Source organism: Electrophorus electricus, chromosome 10, assembly GCF_041902795.1.
Source record: "Electrophorus electricus isolate QZ-2024a chromosome 10, ASM4190279v1, whole genome shotgun sequence".
Taxonomy (NCBI): domain Eukaryota; kingdom Metazoa; phylum Chordata; class Actinopteri; order Gymnotiformes; family Gymnotidae; genus Electrophorus; species Electrophorus electricus.
In genome coordinates this window covers 21,043,604-21,057,155 of record NC_137506.1, presented here as the reverse complement: position 1 = coordinate 21,057,155, position 13,552 = coordinate 21,043,604, and the positions used below count along the sequence as shown (strand labels likewise).

General features: G+C 47.6%; 1 protein-coding gene across 2 annotated transcripts in view; it reads left to right on the top strand.

Moving 5' to 3' along the window:
• Positions 1-13,552, top strand: part of stxbp6 (syntaxin binding protein 6 (amisyn)) — a 48,299-nt gene that overhangs the window by 29,288 nt on the left and 5,459 nt on the right. Inside the window, exons 3-5 of one of the 2 annotated variants that reach the window (XM_027002415.3) lie at positions 6,746-6,876; positions 7,116-7,281; positions 11,811-11,968. In XM_027002415.3, the coding sequence (XP_026858216.2) occupies positions 6,746-6,876; positions 7,116-7,281; positions 11,811-11,968 (455 nt within the window). The remainder of the gene's footprint in view (positions 1-6,745; positions 6,877-7,115; positions 7,282-11,810; positions 11,969-13,552) is intronic. The other variant, XM_081721716.1, reaches the window with a different exon arrangement.

Sequence of the window (13,552 nt, the reverse complement as noted above, 5' to 3'; positions counted from 1 at the left end):
TTATTCAGGCTACTTATTAAATTGAGGTATTTTTCAGCATGTATGTTTTGTCCTGTTCTCATCCAGACTGGATTGGTTAACCTCCCGCTATGGTGCATGTCATTTGAAATTTGGTCCTGCTCAATCCTGGGAATCCCACGGAGTCCCATAGGAATGCAGATCTCCATCTCAAGCCATGCTGGTGATCAGACTTTCTCTATGGTTTTAAGATATTGAGCTTTACAGTTTTGACCTTCAGTAATGTAAATATATTTTTCAGTACCCGTTTCTTGTTTCATTGTGTCTCTACCTTTACATGTACTTTAAAGGAGAAGTGGCATGTACTGGTATAATTGAAACAAGATTTTCAGGCGAGAGAGAATCTTCAGGCTAGGCTCAATCCAACAATTTAAAAGGTTCAATCTCTGAACCTTTTTTCATTCTATCTGAACAATGGAAAGAGGTGTACTGTGTAAATGGGAAGTCTAAAAGGGTGGGTATAGTAGAGCTTCAGGAGATTTGAACTTTTTTGGCCTGCGATTCAGCAGTAAGAAATGGATGAGCGAGTTCAAATGAAGCAAGAGTTTTGTTTTTTTTTAATAAAACTCCTTGTTTTGCACCCAAAAACTACGGGACATTCTGCTCCACATGTCGCACTAAATCCAAACATTTATGATTCTCACGTTGACTTGAATGTATGTTTAGAGTTCTTAATATAAATACAGTAAACAACTCCTTTCTGAGCTCTTTTCAGAGTACAGTACAGTAAAACAACGACCCATGCTTTAGACAACTACATTTAGACCACTTTTAAGTGCCGTAACAAATGCTCAAAACCTCCAAAAGCAAATTCAGATGATGATGATGATGATGATGATTTGAATTCAAATGGTGGGCACTTGTCATTCCAAAAACTCAAAGGTGCCTATTCTTGTCCTTGCTGCTGGAAATTGAACTGACCACCTACAAAAATAATTCTTTCTAAAGGCCAGAGTAAAATGTGTCTGGAAGGTGTTCCTAGTGCAGCAAGTGGAAAGTGTGCCAAGTGGAAAGTTGTGGGCTTGCATATAACTTCTTCTAAACTGCCTCTCTGTTCTGGTCTGACTAATATGCTGGCTTGTTCCGTGCACCTTCTCAGAGGTATGTTCATGTCCATGCCCTTGCAGGAGTATGAACTGCATTAACAGTTTGTAGTGAAGGTCTTCAGCATGGCAATCCTGAGGTGGCCAGGAGGACTGTTCAGAAGGACAGGACAGGGACTACAGAGTATTCCAAATCGTGTGGGTGGGTGGGTGAGTGTATCGGACAAGCTCAGGCAGCAGCTCCTAAACAGCTGCCCCTGTGCAGTGCTTCTGGGATTGCTATAGTAACCTCTAGTTGTTCCTTGCCTTTGAGGTTTATGCCACCAAGCCCCCGAGACGTGGTGCTCTTCCTGTCGAAAGTCTTTCATCTGTCGCCGGGCAAAGGTACCGTGCGCTGCCCTGTTAAGTAGATAGGCGAGCCCCCAGGCCTCTGCTCCTCAGTAGGAGCGAGTTACCTGTGATCTACACACAGGAGCAGGTTATCTGTGATCTACACAGAGGCTGTGCTGAGGGAGTTTCTGCAGCTGTTGGCTGATGCAGTGTGTGTGTGTGTGTGTGTGTGTGTGTACAGTCTCTCTATTAGAATACTGCCAGAAAATACAGGAAATTTGTATGCAGTATTAAAAGAAAGTATCTAAAGGAGAACTCTGGAAAGTGCTGAAAGAATTGTTTGTGTGTATATATGTATATGTCTGTAATATTAATATATATATATATATATATATATATATTAATATATTAATATATTAATATATATATATCCTAGGGTTTTTTTGTTTCTATCTTTGAGTAATAATTATTTATTATCATTATACTACTGATTATAACAACAAATCTAATGGTTTATGAATGCTTATGAGCACTAAGAACATTTGAGAGAGAGTTTGATTATTTATGTATGTATTTATTTATTTATTTATGTATTTATTTATTTATTTATTTATTAAATATAATCTATCACACACACACTGCCTGGCCAAAAAAAAATCTCACTCTACGATTTCGTTGGACCGCCTTTAGCTTTGATTACGGCACGCATTCGCTGTGGCATCGTTTCCACAAGCCTCTGCAATGTCTCAACATTTATTTCTGTCCAGAGTTGCATTAATTGTACCCCCAAGATCTTGTATTGATGATGGGAGATTTGGACCACTGCGCAAAGTCTTCTCTAGAACATCCGAAAGATTCTCAATGGGGTTCAGGTCTGGACTCTGTGGTGGCCAATCCATGTGTGAAAATGATGTCTCATGCTCCCTGTACCACTCTTTCACAATTTGAACCCGATGAATCCTGGCATTATCATCTTGGAATATGCCCGTGCCATCAAGTTAGAAAAAATCCATTGATGGAATAAACTGGTTGTTCAGTATATTTGGGTAGTAGTCAGCTGACCTCATTCTTTGGGCACATAACGTTGCTGAACCTAGACCTGACCAACTGCAGCAACCACAGATCATAGCACTGCCCCCACAGGCTTGTATGGTAGGCACTAGGCATGATGGGTGTATCACTTCAGCCGCCTCTCTTCTTACCCTGATGCGCCCATCACTCTGGAACAGGGTAAATCTGGACTCATCAGCCCACATGATCTTCTTCCATTGCTCCAGAGTCCAATCTTTATGCTCCCTAGCAAATTGAAGCCATTTTTGATGGTTAGCTTCACTGACGAGTGGTTTTCTTAAGGCTACACAGCTGTTTAGTCCCAATCCCTTGAGTTCCCTTCGCATTGTGCATGTGGAAATGCTCTTACTTTCACTATTCTGCTGTTATATCACTATTCTGAGTTCTGCTGTTGTTTTTCTACGATTTGATTTCACCACACGTTTAATTGATCGCTGATCACGATCATTCAAGATTTTTTTTTCTGACCGCATTCCTTCCTCGAAGATGATGTTTCCCCACTGTCCTTCCACTTTTTAATAATGCGTTGGACAGTTCTTAACCTGATTTTAATAGTTTCAGCAATCTCCTTAGATGTTTTCTCTGCTTGATATATGTCAATAATTTGACCCTTCTGAAACAGATTAACATCTTTTCCACGACCACAGGATGTTTCCACATGGTGGTTTAACAAATGGAAGCTACTCACTGCATCAGTTAGGGTTAAATAACTTGTTGCCAGCCTAGTAATTATCCAATGAGAAGCTCTTACCTATTTGCTTAGTTAAATTCAGGTGGTGACCTTTTTTTTGAGCTGTGTGTAAGTTATGCCCATGTTGGGTTACTGTTGCTTTACTAAGGTGCTATTTAAAAAAGGGTTTTCAATTAATGAAATCAAATCTTTGTTTTCCCTTGGTGTATTATGTTATTGCATGTATTATATTGGGTTTGTTGCATGAGCTGCTCGTGCTGTCCGATTGGTTTGTAATGTAATTCGGATGGTGTGGCTGCCAAGCCTGTTCTTCCGGGCGTGACCAGTCGAGGAGCGGATTGTTGCTGCAGGAGAGCCGCTAGTGAAGTCCAGCGCTTTCCTGCAGCGTGTGAGAGACGCACTGGGCTGCAGCATTCGGCGCTGCAGGAGCTCATGAAGAACATTTTGCTGTCCCCATGTCCCACGCTCACGGGTGGCCCCTCTGGTGACAGTCAAACCCAGCTTTGTGCTCTCCTGGGCTCCCCTCCCCTTCACGCCTCCTCCCCCTTGGCTTCAGTCCCCGCACTTCTGTTGTTGTAGTGCGTGTTGTGATGTGCTGTTGCTGCTGGAAATCTCATGGAGGGATTTCTTTGTTTTCCTGACTGTGTTGTGCACGCTGCAGCCCTGCCAGCGCCACCCAGCAAACGTTCAGGCGAGGTGTGGTGGGCCCTCTGGGGAGAAAACATGCGACACAATGACGGGTATAAATAAAGAGCCATGGGGGCCTTGGAAGGAGAACGCTGCGTGCTCGAGTGGATTAAGTGCTTGTGAGAGAGTGCTCTGTGGTGAGCTCATGGAGAAGACGACTCCGGCGTTCATGAAATATTGTTCCAAATTAAAACAAAGGCGTCAAGTCTCCCATGCATATTAAAAGATGTTTTCGACCCTCCCTCGTGTTATTTGGACGTTGTGTAACAGTCATTTTGAATACAGGCATCCCGCCCAATGTTTTGAAACTGAGCTGGCCGCAAATTCTGCGATTACCAGCAAAGCTGTGGAATATGGCAGTGACGAGCACGCCAGTCATAGTGGCTGAAGCTTGCCAGAAAGTGAAATCCACAGTATCCGCAGTGCCTGGCCCATGTGCACCATATTTTGATTCAGTTCCTTTATTTATTTATTTATTTCTTGTTTTTGTTTGTTTTTGTTTTGATGTTAAACGGAGGAGCCGAACTCCTTGCTGTGCTTTAGGTGTGCATTGGCACCCTCAGTAGAGGCTGTCTCCATTTTCTGATCCATACACAGGTCACACCCTTCATTTTTGTTCAAGTCCCCGGCATGGTATCCAAATCGCAAGAACTGTTTCCATTTTCATAAAGGAAACTCTCCTCCTTCCCCTGCGCCCTCCCCTGCAGTGAGGCTGTTCACAGAGTGCCCAGGTGTGCCGAGTAATGCAGCCACTAGGCCCTGTTTCGTCTCCCTCAGACCCCCTCACCGGAGTTGGTGGTAAGCTTCGGTTTGGAGCATGCTCGTTCACCCAGTCACTAGTCCACTAAGGCATGGACTCATCATGTCACTCTCTTCTTCTTTGTTGCTCTGATTAACGTGGTTGATTTTGTATTTGAATGGTTTGACGTAAGCTGTGCCTTCCTGGTTCATGCGCCACAATACTTCATGGGAGTTTGGAGTTCTTGTGTCGTCCTCTGCTGCTTCGGCGCTTTTATTCTAAAAGCAAATCAGTTCTCATGAAGGCTGTGAGTACCATATGTTAATCATGGTATTGCAAGTTAAGTCTTTCTCTGAGAGCTTTTCAGTATATAGGAATGTTTGTTGGGGTGCCCAGAGCCTAATGCAATCTCCAGATGTGTGTGTGTGTGTGTGTGTGTGTGTGTGTGTGTGTGTGTGTGTACATGCATGTAACCACTGTGTAACGACAGTCCAATGTTTCATATACATCTGATGTCTGGAGCTGATTGTGTAGGCTGAGGGAGGGCTTGGCTCTCTGGATTCCCAAAAGCCCTCAAGGCTTTGGTAATGGTAAATAACACTGCTCGTCCAGATGGCAGTTTGAAGGTGGAACTGGGGTGCAGGAGGGGAGATGACCTGCTGATGAGGGATGCCCAGAGAAAGTGAGACTAAGCTTGGGTGTGAGTGAGTATGAGGGAGACGATGCATGCGTCTATTAGTGTGCATGAGTGAATGCATGTGTCGGCGAGCCTGCATCTGTATAATCGTGCACTAGTGCGCGAGACTGAGAAAAAGCAGTGAGGAATGCGTCGGCCTGTATTATGGTTGGCCTGGTCCCCACGCCAAAGCCACATGCACGTTGATGCAGAAAACCATGGATTTGATTTAGTCTGTGCAGAGCTCTGGAATTTCAGGTGATGTAAGGGAGAAAAAGAACTACGCAGTGTCCTAGTAGATGACTGGCCTTGGGTCAGAAGGACATGTAACCTGAAGAGAGACATGCTAGATGTGTTATGGGTGTAACTAGTGTGTTGAGTTAACAGCTGTTCCCTGTAGGTCCCTGTACATGTAGAGAATGTGTAGGTGGTTTTTCATGCGCCATGCAAGGGTTGTCTTTTGTACATGGAATAATACTGAAAAACACATGACTTCTTCTTAGAAATGGGTGCACTTCAAGGGTAATAAAACTGTCATTGTTCGCAGAATGTTTACTGCACATTTCTGAATAGTTAAGTAAATCTGGATTTCTGAACTTGTACTGAGCAGTTAGAAATAGAACCCAGATATCAAGCTCACTTTAAAAACATTTAAATATTTCATATTTGTCACTTTGTAAATATATATTGGATTGTATAGTTAATTATTTCTAGACATCATGTTATTGTTAATTTACCCAACCTAAAACTGCCCTCCTTATCTTCATTAGACTCCTTTTACTGACATAATGCATATTGCGCATACATGCTTGAAAGGGACAGTAAGGCTAATTGTAATTATTTTGTCTGAAATTTAGTTTTTCTGCAAAAGCATTCAACCTTTTTTTTTCCATCTTTGTGCTTTAGTGGATGACTTCCCAGACATGTTCATGAAAGTAGTATTTGCTAAGATGCTAAGCAAGCAGCATTCACGATTTGAGATTGTCAACTGTGATAGCATAATTGCCATGAAAATTGCACATTTGTAAAACCAGTTTAAGATTTTAAGAAGAATTTAACACTTGCTTGAAAATATCAGCGCACTTACTATGACCTAAATTCTTGCTCATAACATGCATCTTGAGTTCTCACCACTTATTTGACTTTGAGCTATGAGTTTTGTCACAGATCTTGAAAATTTGTCTGAGCCTGCATTGAATATCATTTTGTGTGAACTTGGCTTCGCACGTTTTCTTGACATTTATTTTCCATGCGCCAAATTCCGTATGTAAACCAGGGCTGGTACAGAATGGCTGTGTACTGCCTCCTCCTGAAAAGGAAGAACTCAAGTGCCATTCTTTCCACTGTTGTTCTGACGCCTACACAGTGCACTGAATCCGCGTCCCTGAGGAGAACCCATCTTAGCGTTCAGCTAATGCGCCTCAGTTTTATGTGGGCTTATTCCAAGACCGAGAGAGTAACTTCCTGTTTTCTCCATTCTCTTATTCCAGTCACTAACAGGAAGCCGACACAGGTCTCCATCACGAAAGTAAAGCAGTTCGAGGGCTCTTCCTCCTTTATCCGGAGATCCCAGTGGACCCTCGACCAGCTGAGGCAGGTCAATGGCATCGACCCCAACAGGGTGAGTCATGGGGACCCCGACAGACTGTGGCCCCGCAGAGCGAGGAGGGTGATGGTGGGCTGCTTGCTGTCTCTCCCTTTTGTACCCACCTGTCTGTCTCATCTAGAAACCTCTATCCCCTCTTCTTGCCCTTTATAAGGGAATGACGCAATTCACTCCTTGACGACGTTTTCACTTTTTGTTTGCCCACTGCTTGCTTTTCCACCACCTCGCCTTGCTCTCTGCCTCTCGTGACACAGGACGGCCCGGAGTTTGACCTGATGTTCGAGAACGCCTTCGACCAGTGGGTGGCCAGTTCAGCTGGGGACAAGTGCATGTTCGTTCAGGTCCTGCACCACACCTGCCAGCGCTATAGTGCCGACAGGAAGCCCGAGTTCGTCAACTGCCAGTCCAAACTGCTGGGAGGTGAGTGGACTGCCCCTAATGCCTATACTAGCCTCAGCTGTGAACCCTCACTGACCTGCTGCCTTACACTGCTGTGTCTGCAGGAAGACATTTTGTCCCAAGCTTCTCAAATTTTGGTCCACAGTGTTTGGAACAGGATGTTTGCACTCCTGATTCGTGGGGATACTTTTGACAAATTTGAAATATGGTGCCCAGTGCAGTAGGATTTAAAATCTTCTTTTCAGTCCTTTTTAATCAGTGTAATCACAGAAACTGTGCATTTAAATGCAACTTTTTTTTAAAAAGTCACGCGACCAGCCTCTTATTTGAGCTTCCGCAGGTGCGTTGGGGGTTATTCCGTGTGCTTTGAGGCGCCTGCCGAAGATGCTGCTGCCGCTGATCCTGCTACTCATTGCCCTCTCTCCCCTTTCCCGATGCTAATGCTCCAGTAAGCTCCCTCCTACTCTATAAAGCACAGCTCAGAAATTTTGGCTCTCATTCCTTCGCCCTCTGGTGAAGGTCTGGTGTGCCGAGAGGCTAACATGGATTAGTGTGGGTAGCAGTGTCGGGCAGGTGCTCTGTGGAGGAAGCACTCCAAGCTGGGTTGGACACACACACACACACACACACACACACACACACGCGTGCACACGATGCTATTTAAATTCAGCTGACATCAATGGAGCTGCCTGGCTTTCCAGTCTGAGTTTCAATGGCTCAATATGCTGTGCTGAGACTCATTCAGACATGAGAGGCAGGGAAAAAAAAGGAATTTAGACTCAGAGGCACTCACGACGGAAGAACCGCTCTGTCCCTTACAGTCTAAGTCTCACACCAGTGCAAAACAAATATCATGAAGCTGCTCAGGTGTGGGACAATAACTGTGGGGGACATGTCTGCAGACATCCTCTGGAGCTTGTAGTAACGACCTTGAATAAAGTGGCTATGTGTATGTATAACTCTTTCTAATGTAGTGAAGACGGATGAAATGAGAGATGCGTCATGGCTGGCAGACTCGTGCTCATTAAATCAGTTGTGTTTTGTAAGACTTGACCCTCCAGGACTAATACGATCGGGTGAGACCATGTATACTGCTGCCTATAGCTAACCAGAAAAAGCAAGAATGCAGTCAGTAATAGGACATAAACAGATATACGTTTAGTATGGGAAAGCAATGCCTTGAGCCTTGTTTGAATTTTATAGGTCTCTCTTCACCTATAACTGAGAATCACTTGTATGTAACTCATGACTACAGCCAGACATGGATAACATTTTAGCTCCTCCCAGTTATAACCTTAAAATTACACACCCTCACACTTGCACTGTGCATTAAAGCAAGAGTTGTCGATGTATTTGGATCTGTAGTTACAGGCCGTAAAATCCTCCGCAGAGGAGCAGTCTAGTGAGGAGGAATGTAGTCTTGCAACTTCGAGATCCATATGTCATCAGGTCGGGAGAGTCCTACGTGTGTCACCATGCTCGACTGGGCCAGCGTTACGGATGTAACAAGCACCAATCAAGGGTCTGATGGCCCTGTCAGAGAGCCGTCCTAACATACCGCCTCACTTCCTGTTCCAGAACTTCCCAAACCTCATCAGAACCCTCTTGTTTCCACTTTTTGTGGTACTGCTGTCACACACCCAATTTGTTCACAAAAGACTGGCTATTCTGCTGATGAGTTCAGTCGGCTGTAATATTGGGCTACATCAGGTGTGTTTTTATATTGGGCTAAGTTCTAGTTTTGTTACTTGGCACAAGGATTTTCCTTCCCTTTAAGTTCCAGATTTAAAAAAAGCTTCTGTCTGCACTGAAAAACAGAAGGGAAAGGTTGGAAGCAGCAGGCTTCTTGGGTCAGATCATAACAGGGTTTGCCTGGATTAAGCGGAGAGAGGAGAGGCAGGGCACTGGAAGGTTTGGCCGGCTAGTCTGCGTATCGAGCTGTGAGAGCCACTCCCCTTTCTCCACAGCCGGCTGAGTGGAGCTGCTCCTGCGTGGGGGATGGGGCACATGCCTAGGGTGCATCATCCTCTCGACGCAGTGGCCTCCGTTACTGGGCCCCAGCCACGCTTTCCAGATTTTCTTTTCGTTTTGTCCAAGCTGTTGTTCAACTGCCATAAAATTTCTGTTATCTCTCTTATTTTTTGGGTTCACTCTGGAACATAAGGACCAAAAAAACAACAACACGCCTTTGATGTGCTTTTTGTTACCTCCGTCACCCGTGCTCACTCGTGTTGCATGGATATAGGGAGGGATCCCAAGATGCATCACTCCTGGAGCTCTGAGCAGTAGCAGCAGTTTGCTGGACACACTGTGTGAAGAGCATAGGGGACCGGGCAAATTCTACAGTTGGAGCCATCCCAAGAAACTTTGGTTGAATGCGATAAATCAGTATTAGCATAGCGAATGTCTCTTAATTCAAGCACATGCCAACTTTTACCCTCAGTTGTACTTGGGGTATATTTAGGGTATATTTGCAAAGTGACTTTTCCTGAGATATTTCCGCCTTTGAATGAATGGCTGCGTTTTATTTGGACAGCAGGCTTCCGTGCACTTGGGAGATGAGTCAATGTGGCTGTTTTGTTCGCCAAAATGGGCAAAATCTTTAACATTGCATTGTTTCACTCTCCCAGCAAGTCCGGCTGTCGGCACCTTCATAAAGGCCCTTTGAGTCCCATTATCCAGCAGCCTCCAGCCTGCCTGGCCCTTAATTATATTACTCGCAGGAGAAGCTTGGCCCCACAAGGTCCCCGCCCGGCTCCAGAGCCATCTCAGGGCCTGCGACACAGTGGGAGTTGGCACGTGTTTGGCAACATGTATGGAAGGGGGGATTAGAAGCAGCCTTTTGCGGGCCAGAAGCCTGAACCGTGTCTGCTGCCAGAAAGACGCCTTCTGCCCGAGAGGCTGCTGATGTCAGGCCAGTCAGGTGACGCGCAAAAGGGCTGCCTGATCTGACCCGTGGCCCAGCATGGATCACCTGAGTGGGCGTCCAAGCATTTCGCTATGAAGCCCGTCATTTAGGATCTCCAGCAGCCTGACACTTGGTTTTCTTTTTCTCGCAGAGGTTTCATAGAGACTTGATTTTTCTTTGATTTAATGGCATGTTTGAAAGCAGAGGTACGAGCCTTTCATAGTACGCGCTTCCCTCTTCCGGGCCTGGGCTTTTCACTGAGGAGGCACACAGACTAGCCTGCAGCACATCAGTTACTCTCCCCACAATCAGAGCACTGACTCAAAGCCTTCTGACCTGGAGCTGAGGGCCCGTTGCTTTGACTTTACTAAAGGGAACTTTGTTTGGAGGTGATGTAGTCGGTACAACCCCTCCCTTTCTCCCGCTGTGGCGACGCCTCTGCTTCTACGCATGGTGGCACCTACACACTCCGCACTTGTCTGCTTCCCTCAGAGCTTATGAAACGTTCTTCCTGCATTACGGGAAGATATGTGGACCACTGGATAAAGTTCAGCTTATGTATTGCTGCTGTTTGACTAAAAACGGATAATTGAATTGTGCATCGGGCCTTCCCTCCTGTGGCCTGTACTGCTCCTGTGCGAGGGGGTTAAAGGAGGGGCTCATGTTTCCAACTCTCCAGCTAAATGAAAGCCTTGTATTTACAGCTCTCGGCCCCGGTCCTTGCCCGGCCTTGTGAGAGGATCACATTGTTCTCGCGTGTCATCTGAAGCCACCTTTTGTTTCCACAGCCTTATCTATTGTTCTCACAGAGCGTTCCGGTTTTTGCATGCTGCTCCTCTGAGGATCCATTTGTTTTGAACTTTGACCAGAGCAGAAGGAGGCTTTGTGCATTTATTTATTCATTTTTTTTTAGGAAGGGTGGAGCAGGGTGCACCAAGTGTCACCAGTGGAGGGAGTATCTAAAAAAACCAAAACAATGCAAGAGTGTTTCTGCAAAGCACACCACCTTCACCCTCACATAAGGGAGTGGATTAGAGCGCTCTAGCTGCAGCTCTGTGAAGTGACAGGAATGCGGTTGGGCTCCACTCTCTTCCCTGGGCTTTGCTGTTAGCACTTGGTTGTTGGCACCCCTGAAAGCAGCCCAAATTATATAGCTTGTCGTGGATACTTCAGCAGGGCTGGATGGTGTCGGTGGAAGAGCGGGTTTCTCCCTCCCCCTATTCTAGAAGCTTATTGCTGTGGTGAACCCTGCTCCGTCTGAGGGGGGGGGGGGAAAGCTGGAAATAATGGGACTAAAGCACACATCGTTCCTTGGCATCAGTCCAAACTTTCTTTTTGTTCCCCAATTTGCCTCAGCTGTAGCGACATGCTTGGATCTGGCACATTTTGTTCCAGCGTCATAAATGTCTAAGTGTTTAAGCCTTTGGGGCAGCAAGTGAAATGTGGGATTTGGGCTGATTCTGGAGCAGATGACCTGCTTGTTGTCCATAAACCTAAACAAACCTTATTTAAATTGAATGAATATCAGCTGGTTTTCACTGTTGCCCAGTCACTGTAAAAACGAGTTGTCTTTAGTGTGCTCTTTAAACAACTATATGTAAACGATTGTAAACTTTTATGCCGTGCGCGTGCGTGTGCGCAGGTAACAGCATCCTGCACTCTGCGGCGGACAGCGTGACCAGCGCCGTGCAGAAGGCCAGCCAGGCTCTTAACGAGCGCGGGGAGAGGCTGGGCCGCGTGGAAGAGAGGACCGGAGACCTGATGAACAGTGCCCAGCAGTTCGCCGACACGGCACACAAGGTAGCGTGCTCAGCTCCAGCCTGCTCCCGCGTTCCACGCCGCCTCACGCCGCTCCTTCAATGCACCCGGCTCTTCCGTGGCCGCTCTCTTCCCTTGCGGAAGCTTCGTTAAATGCTCAGAGCTCCCTGGCGTTTGCTTGCTGCACGTGCGGAGTTCAGTGTTTGTTTTAAAAGCCCTCCCATGTCGCAAATCTCTCCCGTTGAAGCGCACCCATCCATGCTAATTGCATATCTGCGAAAGCGCATTAGCTTAATTTGGTTTTGTATATCTAATGACATTAAATGCCCCACCACCACAAACCCCACCATCGTTGTCAATGCATGTTTCATCTGTTTACTATTTCTAATAACATTCCGCCCTTGCCTTTGGGCTTCTGTTAGAGGTGGTCTGTCCCTGCCTGGACTTCTTGCCAAGGGGGGAAGCTAATTACAATCTCTTCATGTTTTATGCATTTTATGAAAAGTGGGCACATTTAAAGAGAGATTGGAGGGGGAAAAAAAGAAGCAAAATGGGTGTAAGGGACGCGCAGCAGCGGGGTAAGGGGCTGGGGTAGCAGCAGCGGGGTAAGGGGCTGGGGTAGCAGCAGCGGGGTAAGGGGCTGGGGTAGCAGCAGGAGGGTAAGGGGCTGGGGTAGCAGCAGCGGGGTAAGGGGCTGGGGTAGCAGCAGCGGGGTAAGGGGCTGGGGTAGCAGCAGCGGGGTAAGGGGCTTGGGTAGCAGCAGCGGGGTAAGGGGCTTGGGTAGCAGCAGCGGGGTAAGGGGCTGGGGTAGCAGCAGCGGGGTAAGGGGCTGGGGTAGCAGCAGCGGGGTAAGGGGCTGGGGTAGCAGCAGCGGGGTAAGGGGCTGGGGTAGCAGCAGCGGGGTAAGGGGCTGGGGTAGCAGCAGGAGGGTAAGGGGCTGGGCTAGCAGCAGGAGGGTAAGGGGCTGGGCTAGCAGCAGCGGGGTAAGGGGCTGGGGTAGCAGCAGCGGGGTAAGGGGCTGGGGTAGCAGCAGCGGGGTAAGGGGCTGGGGTAGCAGCAGCGGGGTAAGGGGCTGGGGTAGCAGCAGGAGGGTAAGGGGCTGGGCTAGCAGCAGCGGGGTAAGGGGCTGGGGTAGCAGCAGGAGGGTAAGGGGCTGGGGTAGCAGCAGCGGGGTAAGGGGCTGGGGTAGCAGCAGCGGGGTAAGGGGCTGGGCTAGCAGCAGCGGGAGGGTAAGGGGCTGGGCTAGCAGCAGCGGGAGGGTAAGGGGCTGGGCTAGCAGCAGCGGGGTAAGGGGCTGGGCTAGCAGCAGCGGGGTAAGGGGCTGGGCTAGCAGCAGCGGGGTAAGGGGCTGGGGTAGCAGCAGCGGGGTAAGGGGCTGGGGTAGCAGCAGGAGGGTAAGGGGCTGGGGTAGCAGCAGCGGGGTAAGGGGCTGGGGTAGCAGCAGCGGGGTAAGGGGCTGGGCTAGCAGCAGCGGGGTAAGGGGCTGGGGTAGCAGCAGCGGGGTAAGGGGCTGGGGTAGCAGCAGGAGGGTAAGGGGCTGGGGTAGCAGCAGCGGGGTAAGGGGCTGGGGTAGCAGCAGGAGGGTAAGGGGCTGGGGTAGCAGCAGCGGGGTAAGGGGCTGGGGTA